Source organism: Lipophrys pholis (genome assembly GCF_963383615.2).
Source record: "Lipophrys pholis genome assembly, chromosome: 9".
In the NCBI taxonomy this organism is placed as follows: Eukaryota; Metazoa; Chordata; class Actinopteri; order Blenniiformes; family Blenniidae; genus Lipophrys; species Lipophrys pholis.
Window position 1 is genome coordinate 15,691,208 of NC_137639.1, and position 21,765 is coordinate 15,712,972.

The 21,765-nt window shown below is 43.3% G+C and overlaps 2 protein-coding genes across 2 annotated transcripts in view; one reads left to right on the forward strand and one right to left on the reverse strand.

Moving 5' to 3' along the window:
- The first annotated feature begins 323 nt into the window (after window positions 1-323).
- On the forward strand, window positions 324-8,539 carry LOC308114161 (protein lifeguard 1). The gene is made up of 11 exons (XM_080470842.1): window positions 324-365; window positions 1,333-1,457; window positions 1,813-1,978; window positions 2,388-2,466; window positions 2,916-2,969; window positions 3,267-3,357; window positions 3,495-3,532; window positions 4,223-4,310; window positions 6,372-6,461; window positions 6,985-7,032; window positions 7,646-8,539. The coding sequence occupies exons 2-11, from the start codon at window positions 1,353-1,355 to the stop codon at window positions 7,796-7,798; spliced, it is 912 nt and encodes a 303-aa protein (XP_080326968.1). The 5' UTR covers window positions 324-365; window positions 1,333-1,352; the 3' UTR covers window positions 7,799-8,539.
- Window positions 8,540-10,288: 1,749 nt separating this feature from the next.
- Window positions 10,289-21,765, reverse strand: part of LOC308114509 (ankyrin repeat and IBR domain-containing protein 1-like) — a 32,319-nt gene continuing 20,842 nt past the window's right edge. Inside the window, exons 15-20 of the mRNA XM_080471436.1 lie at window positions 21,059-21,204; window positions 20,380-20,558; window positions 20,148-20,199; window positions 15,889-16,000; window positions 13,278-13,321; window positions 10,289-12,043 (exon numbers count right to left, since the gene is read on the reverse strand). Of these exons, the coding sequence (XP_080327562.1) occupies window positions 11,123-12,043; window positions 13,278-13,321; window positions 15,889-16,000; window positions 20,148-20,199; window positions 20,380-20,558; window positions 21,059-21,204 (1,454 nt within the window). The 3' untranslated portion in view covers window positions 10,289-11,122. The remainder of the gene's footprint in view (window positions 12,044-13,277; window positions 13,322-15,888; window positions 16,001-20,147; window positions 20,200-20,379; window positions 20,559-21,058; window positions 21,205-21,765) is intronic.

Genomic DNA, 21,765 nt, shown 5'->3' on the forward strand with positions numbered 1-21,765 from the left:
TGTATGATGCATTTACTCGGAATTACTATTGCAACCCTTTCAAATACAGCAGATTAAGAACACAACATGTGTGAAATGTAGATCGCGTCACAAAAAATAATAAGTGTTCATTTAATTTGTGAGCCTGAGTGAGTGGTTGGTTGGGGGGGGGCAAAGATAAAGACACAATCTGCTTTGGCTTTGAGGACGACCTCAAAAAATGGTCTGAATATCTCATTGAGAATAATGAGGGATATACTTCCTTTTCCCCGGCGCTGAAGTCCTGTCACTGTGGGAACCAACAGATAGCTGTTAGACTTTGCCCTGCAGGGGAACCAGAGCTACAGGAAGAGCAGTGGAGCAAATTCCTGGCTGCCGTGTCAGAGGTAAGACACGTTCTAATAAATCTGAGTTGTGATTCAATGATTCATTTGAACGTGCCCAAGTCCGGAGAGAGACGCTGGTCACTTATTAAACACTTGTAAAATCCTTTCCGCTTCCTCAAAGAGTTGTGCGTTTATCTTTTCGTGGAGTTGATGTTCATGCCTTTTGTGGCTTTGTAAGCGAACAGAAACAAAGTCCAATTTTCAGCCTTGAGCTAATAGTCTTATTCTTCTCTGTACATCACACATTTTAGTTTCGGGAGTTGAGCGTGAGAAAAAGTAAAAAAGCGATTATTTTTAATCTGGTAAATAATTTATTACTGCCATTGAGTGCAAAAGTCATGACTAATTACTGACATTAAAGGAAGTGAATATTGTTATTCATTAAACCATGCAGGAATTAATGTGCTGTGCTGATGTTTTTTTTTAAGCGGCTGTATGTACCCTGTAATAACTTCTTATCTACAGCCTTTGCTGTCTTTGCTGCATTGCTTTTATTCCACATCACACAGCATTGATCACTGCGTAGCTAATGATGACATTATCTCTTGGATGTTTGTAAAATAACAAGGATCCGAACAGTCAATGTTTTGCTTCCGTGTCTTCAAATCATATAAAATATGATCCCCGAGTTTATTATGTGCCTGTCCCTCATTATTGCAGCTGAATTTCCGCTGACATCAATTAACTACAATCTATTTGCCTATTAAATATACATACAACTCCATTAAATTGAGGTTTAAAGTCCATAATTATGGATGTTAGTCATGGATGCCTCTGTGTTTGTGTGATGCATCATTTTGTAATTACCCATTTTATTTGTTCCAGTCTGACATTGCCCCCATTTGCCAATTTAACATCACTGATGAAAGCGCTGACACTGCCCAGACGGACACTCTTGTGTCTCGGCCGTGACCTCAACTTAACCGATTCCTTCCCCTGTCACTATGTCTCCGCGGTCGATGGAAAGATTTGCAGACTTCTGGTGGAATGGACCAGGCTCATGACAGCAGCAATGGTGGATCTGGACCTCACCCTCCTCCCTACAGCGCGCAAGACTATGCCCAGAGTTTTTCCACGGGGATGGGCTATCAGGTCAGCAGTACTTTTTAGCTTCAAAGTAAAGATAGGTGAGATACTGAAGCGCTTTTTTTTTTCTTTTTTTTTTTTACTTTCATTTTAGATTGAACGTCTGAGTGCAGTTCAAGCCAGAATTACAAGCAATTAGGCTTTGATCATGGGATCATCAGAAAACATTCGCTAATGACAATTTGCAATGTCTGCACACATTTTATTATGCAGAAATGACTCATTAAATTCCATTAATTCACTCCCCCAAAAAAAAACACACACAAAAAAAAAATTAAAATAAAAAAAATCCATTAAAACTAGTCACTTGACTAGAGGTTCTTTGAAATGTGTGTTTTCTTTTCTGCGTCGGACGATTCAGGTTGGGAAAGGCCGCATAGCGGTGGTCTCCCCTTCCGCACCCTATGATAACCCGGAGCATCCTGGGGGCCAAGCGGCACTCGGCGGCCAGCAGTACGGTGAGGCTCCACCGGCGTACGCTCCTGCCTTGGAGGCCGACGGCTTCAGTGACCCGGCCATACGAAGAGGTGAGAGGGTAAAAAGGAGTGGAGCGAAAAACAGAAGCCAGAGAAATGAAATGTTTTTGTTTGCACCATCAGGGACGAACAGGGATAAACAATATTTATACTCCCTCATTTGCTTCGCAGTGTTTTCCTTCAAATTGATTTGAAATTGAAAATTGTTCCCTGGTCTTTGTGGCGCCCTGCCGCCGTTCTTCACCTCCCACACGGCACAAATCATTTTCAAATGAGAGGGTGAAATGCAGGGTTGGTAAAAACCGAAGCATTTTTACCCCCCCCCCAAAAAAGAAATGCCGTGCAGCAAAACAAGCCCACCTGCCTGTGTGAAGAATGTTGTTGTTGTCATCGTACGTCTCTCGACCTCCCTGCCTGTCTCACATCGCCTTGTGACTGCATCCTTTTTTGTTCTGCACAGGTTTTATCAGAAAAGTGTACTTGACCTTGATGATTCAGCTGCTGGTGACTGTCGGGTTCATCTGCATGTTTCTTTACTGGTGAGCCGCCGTTCACACAAGGGAATTCTTTCTAAAAAGAAGAATAGAGAGAAATCCATGTCGGGTACCCTTCTAACTTTGCACCGTTTAGAGTAGCCTGTGAGCGAGTGAGAGCATCATCGGAGCGGCAGTACTCGAGCTGCCCCTCGCAGATCCAAGCGTGCAACTAACACTGTTCAAATTCTTATGCACTTGTGAACTCGTACACGATGGTGCACAATAAAGGAGCATTTCCTCGCTGTGCTTTGTATAATGGATGTGGTGGATGGTTGCTTCAGTAATATCATCCCATAAATTGTCTTGAGTCCCCTTGTGCACAAAGCTCCATCCCGTGTTAATATTTAACAAAATCATTCTACCGCTTCTCTCAAGTAAATGGAGGCTCAATAACCCCCCCCCCCCTTTCTCTGTCTCTGTTTTGCTTCCCTTTTTTTCTTATCAAATAACAGGGAAACACTGAGGGAGTGGGCATACGAACATCCCTGGTTCTTCTACACGATGATGTAAGGTTTAAGTCAGATTGCATAGGTGCACAGCATACTCTTGTTTTTACAGGTTTCCTGTTTGGTGAGTTGGCTAAATGAGATTGTTGCACACAGAAATCTCTCCCAAGTAAATCCAAAACAGTCATTGCAGTCTGGATCCCCGATCCAAGAAAGTGCATGCAACACTGTGTATAAATAATGCATCCGTGCATTCATGTATTGAACGCAAAGCTCCCCCCCCCCCCCCCCCCCCCCCCCTGTTTATAGCCTGTTTGTTTGCTATTTACGATACACTCTATATTCTATGTGAAACAGGATAGTAATGCTGGCGCTCATCTTCACCCTGTCCTGCTTTGGCAACCTCCGTCGTCGAGTCCCCATCAATTTTATCGCCCTGGGCCTGTTTGTGAGTAGAGGCAGTACCAGCCAGGCATCAAATTAAATCGCCATCACACCTGCTCTATTTCACAGTTTTTTTGTCATGTATTTACTTTCCATTTGTCTCTCCATTCCCCCTCCTCACTCTCTGTCTCTCTCGCTCAGACTATCGTAGAGGGGTTGATGCTCGGCTCAGTGACAGTGTGAGTGTTTGTCCCCCCCCCCCCCCCCCCCAACACCTGATGCTGACTCATTTACACAATAATAATCCCTTCTGATCCATATCTGATGGCGTGTTTGATGCCAGAGAAGGAGCCATCAGACCAGATGAGATGTTATCATTGGTGGTTTGCCAAATTTAAAAAGAAAAAAAGCATATGGAATCACATTTTCTGGGGTTTTGGGCTCAAGATAAATCTGACGCATCACAAATGGTTCAAATCCAATTTCTCTCGACACACAAGTTACCTTTCTTCTATCTGTGAGACATTTCTTTTTATAGCACCCTCTTGTCTGTCAGGGGGGGAAAAAAAGAAGACATCAGTTGAACCCGGGATATCAATAAAACATAGGAATTATCATATTTATGGGATATTGCTATAACTGAAACAGAAACTGATAGGAAATGAACGTTGGCAATGCATTATGCAGCTCACGTCCAGCGGGGGTCTCTGTCATTGCTCTTGTTGAGACACATAATACAGACTGTTTAATGAAAAAATTGTTTTTCCAAAAGAAAGCAATGTTCTTCTTTTTGGATGGGACAGCGCCCCACTGTTCCTGTCTGCGATCTGCCTGCTGAGTAGTTAAGAGATGACACAACATGGTGCCCCCCCCCCCCCCCCCCCCCCCAACCCCTTCTTTGCACATTTGTTTGATATTTCTGTCTGCAGGTACTTTGAGGCAGAGGCAGTTTTGTGGGCGGTGGGAGCAACGGCGCTCGTGTCCTTTGCCTTGAGTGTGTTTGCCATGCAGTCCAAGGTAGGACCGGTCACACACTCTGAGCTCCGTTTGCAGTGCAGTCGCAAGTGAAATTCCATAAACCGCGGCGACTTAGTTTTGCAGCGCGTGGTAAACGTGCACACGCCGAGCTGCGTTTTCCTGTGCAGTCGGAGGGAACGTGCACAGCTGAGATGCTGCGGTCAGTTTATTTACTTTCCCCCCCCCCCCCCCCCCCCCCCCCCCAACCCCGCAGAGTTTTCCTTAATGTGCCAGCAAAAGGTTTAAACCTCTTGATGGCTTTGCTGCTCTGGCAAAACTGTGATTACTGCTGAGATCAGGTTATTTGTCTGTCAACCTAATTCCTCATGTCCGGCGGTGACACAGCGTTAAACCTGAGTCGCTGCTGTCATCGGAGCCGAGCGAGGCGCCCGGCGCAGATGTGGGGATTGAAAAATACTCGGGATGCTTGATTTGTTAAGTGACCCCTCTTCCTTTTGTTTGTTTGTTTGTTTGGGGGGGTTTTTTGTGTTTCTCTCTCTTCTGATCACATCTAATGAATTAAATCTGGTACAAAGCCTGAAAAGGGAACATGTGATGCTTCTTCAGAAGGCAGAGTTTGATAACAAAAAAAAAAAAGAATTCATATTGGTTAGGAAAAAATAAATTAAAAAACAACCCCAAAAATACAAAAAGGGGAGAATGGATCAGAGTGACACTGAAGTAGCTGTGAAATAGTGTTCTGGAACTTTTTTTATTTATTTGTTTATCTCTGCCATTCAACTGAACCCAGAAATGAAAAGATATAATACGGCAAACTTTTCTTTTTTTTTTGCAATACCTATTAAAAAGGTATTACTGTGTCTCACTTCTTGTAAAGTGTATTGGAACCTGATTCTCACCGTCCGTCAATGAGAGAACAGTCAAACTGGACTGCTTTGCATTTCCCGGCCACCCATCAGCAACATCAATTATAATCCTTCTCTTTGCTTTGTTCCGTGCTGACCTTTCTCTAACATGCTACTCAGTTTAGTTCATATAATACAGCCCGTGCATGTACGGGTGATAATGTGGGTTGTATTAGCCAGAACAAGCGTGCACAAGTCAGGAGACCTTTTGAGAGTCACTTCATTGATGACTTGGCATGCTGCTTCGATAAGTGGCTCACATTCAGAACCAAAGTAATCACACAGTCAGCGGGGGGTAATGCAAAAACAGACAAGTGAGATAATTGACTGCCATGTTTAAGCTGCATTCAGAGTCCCCTTTTTTAATTGTTCCGAAATGTACTTTGGCATCTTGCACATTTTTGTGTGGCTTTTTTTCTGTGTGAAGGAGCCGCAGACATTTATTCTTTCTGCTTAAACCGGATAAAACAAGCAAGCAGGTGTCTAATGATGGAACTGAGAATATCTCTGGGCTTAAAAGCTTTCTGCTCATTATTCATCTGCAGCCAGACGGCACATGCATCAGGTTTAAATAGCTGGCGTACAGAGGGAAACTGTGCTGTAAAAGTGACCTTACCCTCAGTTCATAATACAGTTTTATCGGGCTGAGCAAGTGGCCACCACCTAAAACACTTTGAGTTTATTTTTACGACTTCACCTTCATCTTACAGTTTGCCGCCACTGATCGCTCCGCAGGTCACGCCGTGTGCGGAGCCCCTTCGTCTCTGTCGCCGTGACATAAATGTCACACGGACCACCTTGCGTGTCCGGCTCATAGCTCTTCATGTTATGAGCGTCGCCGGCTCTTTGCTGTCGCCGCTCGCGTCTTTGTGCTGTCAATCTGAAAAGGGCACGCGGGCCAAAAGGCTGCGTCTCCACCTGTGAGGCGGCTCGCTGATGAATCATCCGAGATCGTTACATCCCGGATTGTTTGGAGCTGCGCGTGTGTGCAACTTCAGTACGTCTTCATGGTTTTGTAATCTGCAGCGCCTCGCAGCACCGCTGCAGTTCGGACGACCTTGAGCGCCCTGGCTTTTATGGCACTGATGAGTGTAAATGAGAAATGTTCTGTCTACAGTTTTCTGTTTGAGAGGCTTGTCACACTCAATGTCTCTCTCTCTCTCTTTCTCTCTCTATCTCTCTCTCTCTCTCCCAGTGGGACTTCACTGCAGTGAGCGGGAGCCTGTGGGTGTTTGCCTGGACTCTCTTTTCATTCGCGATGCTTTGTGCAATTTTGCGATCGCAGGTAAATCAAGGTGCTCTGTTTACACGCGCGTTTGCAGCGAGAGATTTAGAAAAGAACCGCAGCGGTGTGCATTCACAGGCCGGCAGTATATACGGCCTCGTAGCTTTTATCCCCAGAATGCACTGGCACTGACCTGTGTGCTGAGCAGACTATAAAGAGGAGAGCGAGCTCACCGAGACCTTGCCGGAGTTACACTTATCTCATGCCGACGCATATAAATGTACACTCTGGTTTACTGGGACGGCTGTTCGGAGGTTTTAGGTTTAAATATGCAACAGGTGCTCACAGGAATAGATTCAGAATTTAAAGTGCTATTTCGGTGCAGGCAAAGTGGAAGGGAATGAAAGGCTTTATCAATCATATCTACTTTTCAATGCATGCACACCCTGTCCTGACTGTGTAAAGGATGTATTCCTCAGTTCATTTCTTTACCCTGAAAGAATGCAACATATTGACGTCAAATGAGTGATCTCCATTGTTGCTAAGAAAGCTTTTGCTGATTTTGTGACTCATTCCTTCGCAGTATCTTTACATCACATACGCCTGCCTGGGAACCTTGCTGTTTTCTTTGGTAAGTACACACAGACCTCCCGTGACACAAAAATTCCGATTCTGCGACACACTCGGAATCAGAAACAGAATAAGAATGACCTTTCGAAATGAAAGAAATCAACATCAAAGGCTGCTTAATGTCAAGTGAGTGTATGTGATGTAAGATTTGACCTCAGGGCCAGGCAGGCTGCCACTGGTGTTTGTCACAGTGGTTAGTGTAAAGAGAGAGACTCAGATGTCCTTGTGCCCTTTAATTTCAATTATGCACTGCTTAGCAGCAGTGGGCTTCATTTTCACAGCCACCTCTCTGTGTGCCGTTGGCATTAACAGCAAATGTTGTGACCCATCCCATCAGCTGGTGGAACAAACTGCGGCTGCACACAGCTTTAACGGGCTGTCAGCAGCAAGTCACAACTTATTTCCAGCCGCACAACTCCCAACGACCCGATTATTTACACGGCCTGTTTATTTGCATGGGCCCGTCTCTGGATGTGAAAAATACCGCCTGTGTTTGGCTCCAGACTGAGTCCGGTAACCTGCCCGCTATTTCCTTGCCCCCCCCCCCGCCTCCCCCCAAGAACGTGCTGCCTTTACACATCGGTGGCGTCTCACGCCGCTCTGTCTCTCTGCAGTACTTGGTGGTTGATACGCAGCTCATCCTGGGTGGGAAGCACAGAAACATGGAAGTTTCTCCCGAGGAGTACGTGTTCGCCGCACTCAACCTGTATGTGGACGTCGTCTCACTCTTCCTCTTGCTGCTGCAGCTCATCGGCCTCTGTCGCTGACACCGTGAGGCTGCAGAACAACCCTCCCTCAGCACGCACACACACACACACACAAAAAAACACACCCACACACACACACACTTGAGTTCATCGTGGGCTGTCCAGATGTCCGCTTTCATATTTAAGAACACCCAGATGTCTGCACGTTATTTTTAAGTTTCACCTCTCATTATTAAACAGCAGTGGCAAACAATTCTACTTTGAACTTGTACTCATGCTCCTTACTCTCACATCGCCGGGATTCAGCTGGATTTTAGAGGATTTGTACTTTCCGAGATATTGTACTCACACTTCAGCACAGGTTACACAATTACAGTTACATTACTCCACTCAAATTCACGCATTGCTATTAAGTACTTAGTATTCACACGTTTCATCTGCATTTTAGAAGCAAATGTATTCTCTCAACAGATGATCCATAATTTCATCAACATGTGGTTAGAACAGTGTCATTTTATATACTTTGTGAGAGAAACGTGCCTTGAGAATGCAATACAACATCCAACAGTTAAAACATAACTAATACTACTGAAGTAGTTTCTCAGTAAAACACTCTGTAGCTATTTGAGTTGTAATTTTGAGTAATATAAAGACTGAAGTTGAACTGGAGTACAGGTTTTTGTAACACTTCTGAATCTTTTATTACTGTGTTTTTTTGTATCTGTACAAGTTGTCAGAGTGTTACTGTACTACAAAACAGTTTGACAGTTTATCGGGGGAAAAAGATTAAAAGTCTCAGCCAAGTCTGGACCTTTCTTTACACGTCTCAATAAAATAAATCAAATCTGATGGAGATTGTCAGTACGGGCGAATCAGCATGTCCTCAATTTGTCTTTTGATGGCCAACAACTGGTAATCTTCCGAGTTCCCAGTTCCGTGAACGCAACAGAAACTGACATCCGGCGATCAAACAGAACAATACAATACAAAGTAAAACTCAGCACATCGTTTATTGGCATCACACACCAAACATATTTTTTTTTGTTTGTTTCATAAAAAGAGGGAATGTATCAAGTATAGACTATGAAAGTGCAAATAGCATTTCAAGGATTAGTTGCTTTACAATAGAAAAATCTCAATGAGTTACAAAAAAGAAAAAAAAAAACGTTATATGCCATTTGGAAAAGAAATCACCCGGATGTTAGAGGTGACGTACAAACAAAGTAGAAACTCCATTTAGACTTTAGATCCTTTTCATGCACAACGTAGTGTTCAAACTAAAAGGGCAACAGATGTTATCGCTTCTGATTAACACTCCTACATTAACCAAGTCCAACAAAGTTAGCTCTATTAACCATATGGCACTCACAGTTTCACAACTTCAAGACACTTTTGCAAAGCGACCGCTACCTTTAGACGTAATGTTGCTCTATACGTCTGCTAGAGGGAAAACGTTACTTACTTCAGGCTATACATAGAACTCTTAGAACACGAAGCAGTGTCTGTTATTTCACGCGGGTCACTCCCAGCCCCGTTATTCAAATGAATCAAGCGGCTTTTTCTTCCGCTCTTCAAATAAATACCTACTTTATATTGCAACTTTCCTCCGTTTTTAGCGTCTTCATGTAAGAGAGGTCACACACATACAGCAGGTCGACTCATTCTGAAGTCAGTACAGTGATTTTAGTGTTGGAACCACAGGAAAGCCCATCTCTTTCTACATGTGGGCCCCAGTAGAAGCTTTACCACACAACAATAACCGCACGAAGGAAATCTCTCTTCAAAAATACTTGGGGAGCAAGATTCAAAACGACGACATGATCTTTTATACCCTATCTCACCAAATCATACAAAAGTCAGTGTTATTCATGAACAAAATACCCAAAAAAAATACACACACTACAATTATTTTGATTGAGGAAAAAAAAAAAAAAAAAGTCACTATAAAACACTATGTGAGAGAAATAACTTTAAGGTAACAGGTGTTTTCTTTTGTTTCTACTTCACACTGTGTGTAATTAGCACTCTATAATATGTGAAGAAAAAAAAAAAAAAAAGGACTTGAATGACGGTGATTGACACAAAGGCACTGTACCTCTAACCGCGTAGAGAACCTTTTCAACGACGTGGATTCCCCGTGCGGCCGCGATGCAAGCACACGTTCATGAACCCTCCACGCGTTCCCTCTACAGTCCGGGACATCTGCAGAGATCTGAAGGAGGCTGCGCTCATTATTACACTTAAACAGGACCCGGAGATAAATGACTGCGACTTGTGGCTTGATTAATGAATTCGCCCAAGTATGAATATGATTGCCTGATTATCTCTTTCACTGGCTTTCCCTGCAGTGCATAAACAAAACTACTGGCTGTTACTCTTACTTACTCCGTCACGCGCCGCGTTCGGTACTCAAACATTAGTTTAAGAGCAGCTACAATGGGATTCGGTATACGCTGTCACCAAGGTGTGAACTGAATCACACTGAGCAGCCCCTCTGGGCCTGTCAGCATTTGTTGTTTTTGAAGATCTGAAGACTCTTCCTATTCAAAGTGTGTTAGGACCAAGCCTTTGAGATGAATAACCATTGTCAAGTCCATTTTGAAATGTTTTTGAGCAAGCCACCTACTTTTCCTGTTGAATCATTAATCAGAGGGCTTTTTCTTTTTTTTTTCCTTCTTGTTGTTGAATGTGAATGTTTAGCAAATTACACTTTTTTGTGTGCGAACGGGCACACGACAGCTTTCAGCCAGAGCGATTTGAAAGAATCACTCAGCTGCAACCTCAAATGAAATATGGCTCGGGAGTTTCACATTTTAGGTTTAGCTGAGTCGTTGATAAGTAGGCACAATTTGCTTTGAAGGATCCACTTGGTGACTGCAAACTGTGCTTCTGCTAATCAGTGTTTGGCACCTTTATATTGCAGGCAGATGTGGACAGGAGGGAGTACTGACTGCCTTCTGTAATGTTTTTTTTCTTCGTTTGTTCCCCCTCACACCCAATTCAGACTGATACAGTAGGTTTGCTCTCGTGAGGGGGAAAAAAAAAGAAGCATTTGCAAGGCTTTCGGAAGAAGCAAGTGGTTTATAATTTATCAGCACAGGATATGTTATAGGAGACACTTCCTTGAAATGGGTAATTAAATGTGATCTCTTTAGTTGGTGCTGTTGAACAATACGGTCGGCGCAGGAAACAAAACTGCACTGAAATTAGGAGTGGAAACTTTCTCCCTCACTTTCCGGCCGAGCGTGTCTGAAACATTCTTCTTTCTGTTATACATTCCACCTGAAAAGCGACTACACTTTTCCCTCATCTCTATTTAGTTTGCAAACTAAAGTGGTTACTTTGGCCTTCTGAACAAGCTCCTTCCTGTCTCACCCAATCAGATCACACCAAGTGCACTTGTTCTTCCCACTCGGAGGAGCTGGTGCTGGGCAGCTGGTCGGACACAGAGTCACATCGTGGACTGTCGTCCTGGCAGACCTTTGACCCTCTGCGCTCGCCGTGCTCTCCACTGGTGTCAAGGTTTGCCGTGTAAGGTAGCGGCATGGTGGCCAGCCCCCCCAGGTCTAACTGAGTCGGCCTCTCAGCGACAGCACACTCCTTCTCCTCCTTGTCACTCAGTCTCTGAGAGCAGAAACCCACGTCTGCCATCACCTCCGGAGGTTTCCTGCTCTCTGTGGGGACGGCGACCCCACCATTCTCATCATCTTGCAGGCTGCCTCCCTCGCCTGCGTGGAGTGAACACAGGTTTGAGTCGGTGTCCGAGGAGGTCGGGGTGACAAGGGTGATGCCTTGAGGATTCATGTCGTGGAACCAAGCCATGATGTTGCCCAGCAGGTTAGCATTCGCTGCTAAGGTGGAGGACGAGGATGGGTCATGGCTGCCACATGTGGTTGAGTCTGTGTCAGTGGAAGACGAGAAAAGGCCAGTTGAGGAGGTGCTGCCACCTGAAGCCAAAGGTATGGGCACAGGAGCCCCAAACGCCCGGCGTCGGCTCTCTGAGTGCTGCACAGAGATGGAAACGCTGGTGGCGGCGGAGTACTGGCTGCTGATGTGCCCAAGTTTCGCCAGGTTATCTCCCAGCTCCAGCAATTCGGAGCTGCTCAGAGAAGCTCGGGGGCGAATCTCCACACCTGGAGTGGTCTGCTCGAGCCTTGAAGGCAGGGAGGTGCCAATGGCGCCGAGGGACGCCTCATTGGCAATAATCTCATGATTGGGCCCACCGCCAGCCATCCCAGAGTCTTGCAGCGACAGCTGAATTGCCAGGAGGATGTTAGGGTCGTCGTCATCCAAGGACCCGAGACCCTGGAAGATAGACAACATGTAGTCGAGTTACAACGGATTCAGACTTGGAGTTCAAATGCTACCAACTTTCCACAGTGTGACGGCAGCAGCAGGTAGAAACTGCAGATGTAGACGAGGAAAACATCAGCTGATGCCATGTCGACATTTTGACACAAACTCCTGCAAGCAATGACAGGTGTTTTATAGTTGGGTTGCTGTTTGCTCCAAGCAGGATTTTGAAGTTTTACATTTATAAAGAGTCCCGCATGGTGAAGGATAAGACTGGCGATATTGTATTCTTTTGTTAACAAGTATGTCAACAGTGTCTCAGAACACTTCCCAAGCCACTCTGTAACTGTCAGCCTCAAGCCCGTTCATTATGAACGGCTCCTAAAAGGACAACAAAAATCCTAAAAGAGCGGTGCCCTTCAGTTCTTGGTGAATACTACTCAGAACAACGTCAGGGGATTAATTTCAGCTGCGGATTCAACGTGCTGGTGATCATCTTTGTTTGTAGGATGGAATGATTGTGAAGGACAAATGTGTGGCTCCACATGACCTGACTTTGGATTCTAGATTTTAGAGCTGGGAGATTTGAACAATATTCATTATCACAATATTTTTCATTCAATTCGTTAAACATATTTTCTTTTTATTTGACATTAGTGATTTTAAACATTTGAAAAATAAAAGAGTCTTAAGTGTTTAATAACAACTAATATATTTTGAACAATATTTATTGATAAAAAAAAAAAAAAGCCAGTTGAACAAAATCCAATTCAATCTGCATTGTATTAATACATTATTTCCATCCATTTATCACCATGTTGCACAAATGAATAATGGCTGATAATTGTGCTGCATCGGGTTGGAGGGAAAAAGCCAAACGATAACGGCGTGGAAACACATGTGTCACAGCTTAATGTACGATATCCAAAACTTTGAACGAACCCTCAATGCATTATATGACATTACCTATTACTGTGAAGTATTTTGTGACGTTTTCAGTGCAAAATCAAAAGCAGGGTTGCAATATTTTCTAAAGTTTCTCTAAATTGCATTTAGAAAAAAAACTAAACAGAGCAGAACTAGCCAAGCTCCAGAACAGCATCAGTTTCAAACCGCAGCCTTATCGAGCCATAATACTTTTAGAAAAACCTCTCGCAACCAGATCAATGCTGTACTTTTCTGATACTGTTTGAAAAGTTTCAAAGCCCCACAGTCTTGAGCTACAATGAAATGGCTGTGAACTCACCATCAAAGGACCCTGCCGGCGTCCACCTCCGACGTCTTGTGTGTCTTCGCAGGAAGAAAGGAAAGAAGAGATCACGGGAAAACTGAGCCATTAAACCATTATATGAAAAGCAGTTGAGGCCAATGCTAATCATCACATTTACTAAAATCACCATCAGTTCAGTAAATGCTGCAAAATGGATAATAGCAACTTAGCAGAAAGTGCACCTTCAGCATTCCCAAGGAAAATTCATTAATTCAGTATCTTCTCCAGAAATCAATTAATCCTTCTTGGCACAAGAGAGCCTATTAGCTGGCCTCAAAACTGCATGTTTCATCTATCTTTTACTGCACATGGCCAAAGACAAGGCACCACTGTGATGGGCAATACTGATGGATTACAAATATCGGCATATTGAACTTTAGCAGCTGTGATTTTCCAGTGCTTTGACCCTAATTTAGATTCTGTTAAAAGGAAATGCATCAACATTTGGGAAGGTTCACTTCATCGAAGTAGTGTAGATTTTACAGACACTGTTTGGGGGCTTAGAGTCTTCTCTATCAACACAGTGCCATGAGGCAGGCACACGATTGGTCCTATGTAGTTACTGCAGCGTGGTAATGAATCCACTCCCACACCCGGAGCCATAAAGAACAACCCTCAGCTACACGATGAGCAATAAGCCCTGCAACAGATGGTACGGATGGAAACGCGGTGAGACCTCAAATCTGCTTCGAAAGAACAAACCTGAGAGGCAGCATGAGAACCTGTCCGTGGGCAAAGTGAAAAGAACTGCTGATTCAAAGGCAAGAGGTGATCACAACAGATGCTTAGTGTGTTTGTGTTTACGCTTTGCTTCTGCAATCACTGTACATGACATTGCTTTTCTGTTTCACTTTACTGTTTGATAAGCTCGGCAGTTTGCAGTACTGTTGGTGCTAATATGAACTATACATCACATAGTCAATCTCTTTCCCTCACTTGCTGATAGCAATCTTTGATAAATAACTCCACCAGCCATCTACTTCCCCACTTATTGCACCTTGGGTCACGGTGGCTGTACAGAAAGCGAAGCTCTTACATTCCCGTCCGCTGTAACTTCCTCTCGCTGTTCTGAGAACCTCGAGCAGCTTCCAAAGCAAAGGAGAGATATAATCTCTTCAGCAGGTTGTGAGCCAGCACTGGCCCCCTCCTGGTGCACTTCTAATGGGAGTCAACCATGTGGGCGTCCTAATAGACGCTCCTCTAAATGTTGAGGTGCAGCAACTCGACTCTGAGTCTTTCCTGGATGGTTCAGGTCCTCTCTGTCAAAAACAGTGAGGCCGTTCACGCTTTGGAGGAAGCTTATTTCAGCTTCACTCTACAGCTCACTTCACTTCAGCAATCTGGTAATGCAGTCATTACTGTGGCCGCTTGTTCCGATCTGCGGCGGATGTCACAATCCCTGCTTCCCGCAAACTTCAGCACTGCCCGCCTCCTGAGGGAGCATGCCATTTTAACTAACTCAAGTCAGTTTTCAAACGCTCCATAAATATTAAGCTGGGTCGAGTTTAGGTGAGGAAAGGCCATCGTAGTCAGCGTTCGGTCTTTTTCACTGACTTTTTATACCCAAAGCTTTGAGGCGCCGTTGGACTCATTATCCCGCTGCAGTGTGTACTCGTCTGTACAAAGATGCAGACCAGAGGGCGAGCCATGCCAATAAAGAATAGAGAGCTACTTTCTCTTTAGTCACGGGGTAGCTGATTCCGTGCAGGTCCTCTGCTGTAGCAAAACATCTAGAGACTTGAATATTCCCAGCACCATGTTTCACTGTGGGTTTGATACACTGCAGTCTCACTCTGTTGCAGTCATAAATCTCTGACTGGGGTTCATGAGTGAGAAGCACTTTTTCGACTACCCTCTGTGTACGGCTGGTGTGGTTTGGCCTCGTTTCCCCTCCTGAGAAGAGGTCTGAAGATGTCTGCGACAACAGCTAGACGGTTTTCTTATGACACAACTTTTGCTGTTTAGTCTTATGTCCTTTATTCAGCAAATTCTGCATTTGTGACAAAACTCCCTCGGTTCGCTCAGTGAACAAAGCCTGGTGTATCGATGCAGCGATGGTGTGATCACTTCTAAACTGCTTTCGGGAGAAGCGATCCAGTTTTCAGTGTTTTGAAGTGCTGTGCGCTGCGCCCTCACGAAATCATGAGTCTAGTCATGATTTGATGCTGAGTAAATCCCTTTCTGCTTTGAATAATAATCTGGCTTCTGACACTGGTTTCTCACTGTCACAATAGGACTTTGTAAGGAATGTCCTGAGAGTAGATTCACTTGAATAAACATGTGATTAGTAGATTAAATCTATGAAAGTGCCAGCTGAATGCTGCTTTAATTGAGGGTGGAGAAGAGTCAACCTGGTTGAATAGCTTCGCTAATTTGACAGCTGATTTCAAAGTGGCAATCAAATGAGGAGTTAACATTTAGGATTGCATCATCCCGGTATAGAATGTTTTAGTAAGTTTATCGACTGTAGCTGTACATAGAAAGAAGTTGTTTCTTTCTTTATAAAGGCTTTGCATGTGAATCTAATTAGCAGGAAAAAAAATGGGAGTGGAGGGAGCGTCAGGGGAGTTCATATCTACTGCGGTACCTAAGGTGCTGTCGCTGAGGTCGTCGGGGTCGGGTGTGTTGCTACGGAGACTGGACACGTCTCCTCGCCTCCGCTGCCTGTGTCTCCGCCTGTACTGGAACTCTGCGTACTCCTAAAAAAAAAAAAGCACACAACAAAAAAAGGATTCAAAAACCCTCAGAAGTTCTAGTTTATGTTTCTTTCTTTTTGCTCAACATGGTTGAGATATTATGCTCAACATACAGCTTTCTGGACAAAATAAAAGTGATATTTGGTCTAAATGTTGATTGGTGACTCAAGTAGCAAAATGTGGTCTGAGAAGAACAGCAGGCAGGCTTCAGACGCTTTCATCTCCAGGCCATAACGTGAATCACTGTGTTTCTGGGATGAATTTCAGCCACAATGCACACACCTAGTAGGAAACGGCAAATTCACTAACTTGAGGATTTACATTTACATTCCTGACAAACATTAATTAAAGAAAAGAATGTTTAGTCCAGGTTTAGTTCTCGTGAGCATGAAATAATGTACCCCTAAAAGCCACATAACAAAACCATATGTTCTGTTTAATGCAGGTCGTGAGATAAGTGTAATGCACTTCATTTAATCTGACAGACAGAGACAGACAGACAGACAGACAGACAGACAGACAGAGAACAGAGAGAGAGAGAGAGAGAAGAGAGAGAGAGAGAGAGAGAGAGAGAGAGAGAGGAGAAGAGAGGAGAGAGAAGAGAGAGAGAGAAGGAGAGAGAGAGAGAGAGAGGAGAGAGAGTAGAGAGAGAGAGAGAGAGTGAGAGAGAGAGAGATGAGAGAGAGAGAGAAGAGAGAGAGAGAGAGAGAGAGAAGAGAGAGAGAGAGAGAGAGAGAGAGAGAGAGAGAGAGAGAGAGAGAGAGAGAGAGAGAGAGAGAGAGACAGAGACAGAGAGAGGAAAAACTTGCTACTTTGGAAATGTTCCCTCTGGGGAGTCTGATGTAGAATTCATTAATATAATTTGTGTGTTAAACAACGAATCAAATAAAATTATAAACAAGTGTGTCAAATGTGTCAGAACATCTCTAATTATGGGAATATCAATGGAGAGCAGAGTGTAAATCATTAATTATACACTGATAAGAAAAGACTGGTAATGCCGTGGTATTCAATTTGCATTCACAGCTTCAAAAGTGAACCAAAAGATAAAAAAGAAAAAAAAAAATTACTCTGCTATCTTAACTAGTTCAAATTGTGTGTCCTTTTATTAGAAAACAGATTTCCATAAAGTCTTTCACAGTATCAGGATTCTGATAAATGAGATGGTACCTGTGATCTTTAAGTATAGGAAAAATTTCAATATAACCATTAACCCTTGGGAGTGACTGATGAATGCCAGACTGCATGGAAAAAGTTTACATAGAAGCAATTTTTGACAAAATCAAACGATCGACTGTAATCTTCAATCAATCATCTCATTCATTTGCAAAAGTCACTGAGTCACATTCATTTATAATCAAAGCCTGCCATCCAAACTCTTCTTTCATGTTTCCAGCACACTAAAAATAGCCCTCTATGAAGTCATTGTAAGAAGCATGGAGCGGACCATCTGTAGCTGTGCCTGTGAGGCAGTGTCATCCAGCTTTGATTATTTTTATGGTGTTCCCATTAACCAGTGCAGCTGAGGAACACGCGCTCTTAATTAGGGGACATTTTTAAAGACTCGGCGTTCAGCATCTGTTGGTGGTGTTTAGCATGAACTTCGAAGATATACGTGCTCAAAAGTATTTGTTGACAACAACAGAGAATGGTGCGATTGTTTGTTATTCTAATCCAGGATGGGAACAAAAGGTGGAGGTGAGAGAAGTGTCTCGCCTGTATTTACATTGATAATTTGTTCTTTTGAAGGCAAACCGGTCTTTGTAGCCTCACTAATTCTTTTCTCTTGCCTTATAAACCTGCAGGTGCTTCAGCTGGCTTGTGTACTGCATTTCTCTTAGGGATCGTTATCCGTACAGCACAGCACAGATACACATTAAGCTCTGACAGTTATGCAGTAGTCAGCACGAGAGACGCACTTTAGTTACTTTAATTCAGTGAGACTGTGTTCACAAAACTTTTATTCTGCGGTGGAGAGGCAGAGAGGAGAGATGTGATGGCAAAATTCGGAATATCGGGTGTGTCAAACTCATTTTAGTTCAAGGGACACGTGCAGCACAGTTCGACTGCATCTCGCAGCAAAGATAGCGAGTTAAATTGCAAAGTTGTTTACATTTACTAAATAACCTGAAATTTATTGTTAAAATTAGATGTAATCTGATATTCTACCAGCCAAGTCTCTTCCTTGGCCGAACAATTTCTGCTGTTTCATGACTAAGGACAATGCTGTCATCTGCTGGTCACTTCTCACTCACATACTTGTGTCCCTCCAGTGGACGGATGAGGAATGACTTGCTATTATTCTTCGGGATTTTCACAGTATCCAAAGTCATTATGTGGGCCAAATTGAACCTGCTTTTCATGATTAGCAACATATGAAACGATGAGAAAACTCATCTTCATCCTCTTGCAGGTAAACAAGCGACCGAGGTAGGTTTGCTACCTATTAATAATTCATTAATATACTCATATTTCAAATTAGGCGGAGTCAATGCACTGGATCCAGGATTGGATGTCAAATATCTGCGCATCACTGGCTGTTTACCCAGTAAATCTTAAGTAAACATGCGCCGCTGCACGGTGCAAAGCAGGCAGCGGGGGGGAGGAGGAGGAGGAAGAGGAGGAGGAGGTTTCAAAACTTGTTTATCACCCTGGCAGACAGGGCTGATCTTCTCATTTGTTTCCCTAATTGACCTTTTTCACAGCAGACATTTTGACTTGTCACAGTGGGGAAAGTGCAGAGGTATTAATGACGGCTACATCCCACTTAGGAGAGGTCCTGCTCTTGTGCATGCTGGTTCACTGGCATGGCTGACTGGGACACTTAATGGAACTGAGCAATCATTAAGTCCTGCCTTCCCCGCTGTCACAAATCAAAATGTCTGCGGTGAAAAAGGTCTGCGGGGAGACGTTGTGCATTACATGAGTTAAAAGATGTGCACGAAATCCTGCAAGGCTCATTTCTCGTGTAAAATGGGCATTTTGATGTCGTGTTTTTAAACAGCCACGTGAAGCAGAGAAGTGATTTGGTGCTTTTCAGCCGAGTGAATTTTATTCCCATGAAAAACCTGGATGTTTAAGAACTGCCACAATGTATTGACTTATATGCCATTGCGTCAAGCTGGGCTGAAAAAGGAGGCAGGTCAATACTCAAACCATTATGTGGTCGACAGTTTTATGACTGTAAGTGTTAACTGCAAACACCTGATACTAATGTGCAATGATCGGGAGTAGCCTATTTAGGTGTTTGCCAGAGGACTGTGCTTTTTAGTCATTCCAAATGGGTGCACAGGGGAACACTGAACCATCTGGCTCGCTCCACTGTGTTGAATAACGCCGTGATCTTTAGGTCATCATGGCTTGTCAGTGTTGTTGCGCCATGAAATTCCAACCAGCAACGTCAAGAACATTTCTACACAAATACTGAATTCATGCAAAGGCATATAGTGGGATATCACATTTTAAGGATAAAAAGACATGATATAATTTTGCGTTACCTGCCATATTGTACAAAAACAGGAAACAAAGGTTTTCAAAGGATGGCCCCTGCAACCCTCAATCAACCTCCCTGAACCTCTTACACTGGACTTGCTCTCACCAAGTAAGAATTGTTTACTTCAATTCTTTTTCACATTATATGATATACAATTAACACTCATATTCCCATGATTCAATGTTCTGGTTAAAATATCTATTGATAGTATATATTTCCTCTCAATTTCATCCCAAAAATAATGAAGCCCTACCTATTTACTACTATCTGATGTGTTACATGGGAGCACACCGATGAGCCACTTTCAGACCGAAATATGAACGCGTCAGCTTATGAGCATGGCAAGGGTAACTGCAACTTCTGCATGAGCTCCTCATCCGATGTGATTTATACTTTTTGTAGCTGTAAATAGGTTTTGCAGCTTTATATCCATTCACCTATTGTCTATACTGTTATACCGCGATCCCAGTTGACTAGAAGCAGAATGTAATGTACTGAAATGGTCATCATGCCACAAACACAGATTTGAAAATAATTATCTCAGCAATCAACGTACAATGTCAAAACTTGTACAATTTGCAAATTTGTGGCTTCAGCACATTTATTCTTTAACTATACACAATTCACTGAAAACTATGGAAAGTATTGTTCTGTTACCTCAGGTGATGCAAAGCCTAAGTACTCCCAGTCCCACGGTCCGCCAGCAAAACTGCAAAGTCAGCAAGAGAGAGGAAAGACTTTGTACGACATTGTGATTAATAGATGAAACTGTATCATTAATTGGTCACACCTGATCATTTCAAAGGTCAGATATATTACACACGGAGCAGGGTTTTTGTACGAAACTGATTACAAGTTGGCACTCAGCAGCTTCCCGTCGGTGTCTCACCTGCGCCTGGGGGCCTCGGGAGAGTCGTTGGGGGCCACTCCTCGTGCGACTGAGGCCAAGAACTCCTGTCTTTTCTGCTGAACCAGGCACGCCGCACGGATGATCTTGTGGCGCGGAGTTCGCAGGTAAGGCCTGTTCACCTTTTGTGCTAAGTCCTCGGTCACCATCTCCAAATCCGTCTGACAAAAGAAAGAAAGCTGGCTGAGAGATTGTTTTGGGTTTTTTTTTTTTATCAAAAACTTTGCAAGAGTGAATTTAGGGTATGATTACACAATCTACATTTTTAAAAGGCCTCACTAAACTTTCTGTTCGCAAACGGGAGTGTTCAAGGATAGAGAGACGTTAAAAGTGGCCCGACAAGTGAACTATTTTTTAAGGAACTGTTTATGTTTCGACTTCACATTGCATTAATTTTACAAGCCTTTAGGAAGCCCTATGGGGACCTTGCTCATTTATTTTAAAGTGTCTGAAGTATAAAACACAGCATGAAAGTACAGTTTGTACTTATACTGGCAATCATTAAGAATTTGGTTTAAATAAATGCTGAGATGTGCAGATATAACTGAGGCAGATTGTGAAGATCATGAGGTAGAAAGCTTTAGTCCCACATCTCTAATGGCCCATATAAGACTCACTGCTGTGAACATTTGTCTTTCTTCTCAATAAGTATGCCTGAAACCTGCATAAGCTCGTAGATCTCTTTCTTTGTGCTTTTGGGCTCCAGAAAGAACCCGTAAGGATAAGAGCACTTGAGGATGCGGCGGGTCTTTAGTAGTTCTAGGACGGCATCTTCAATGAACGTGGTGTCAGGCGGGCCTCCTTCTCCTGTGAGAGAGAAGAAGAAGAAAACTGTCAGATAACCTAAAATGATCGTCTGCTTTACTTCTTTAAACGACTAACCTTATTCCAGCCGAACTTACTTGAAGCACTGAATTATGACATTTGTTTAAAAAGCAGGTCTAATGTGCTAAATTTAGTGTTACTCCTGATACTTTACTATATTATGTCTAGAATGACGGGAAAAGAGGTCAAACAGCCTCTTTAGGATTTCATCTAAGTTTCACTCAAGTGAATTCGAACAGTGTCATTTAAGCATTTTGAATAAATACAATCTTTTAAAACATTCAACTCCATTTAGGGAGTGAAATGTTCTAAACATTGATTTTGAGATGATTACTGAAGTAGAAACGAGTCTGAGATTACAGTATGTAAGGGGGAACTACTCAACCTTAGGGCTGACTCAAAGTCGTGACAGCTGAGTTTGTCATTTCCGTCAATGGAAACCAAAATGGGTGCTACCACTGCAATAAAGATCTAGTTAAATTTCAGCTGTTGCCTATCAGAACAGAAACTGGTGATGCTGAACAGACTGTAATTGCCTGTACA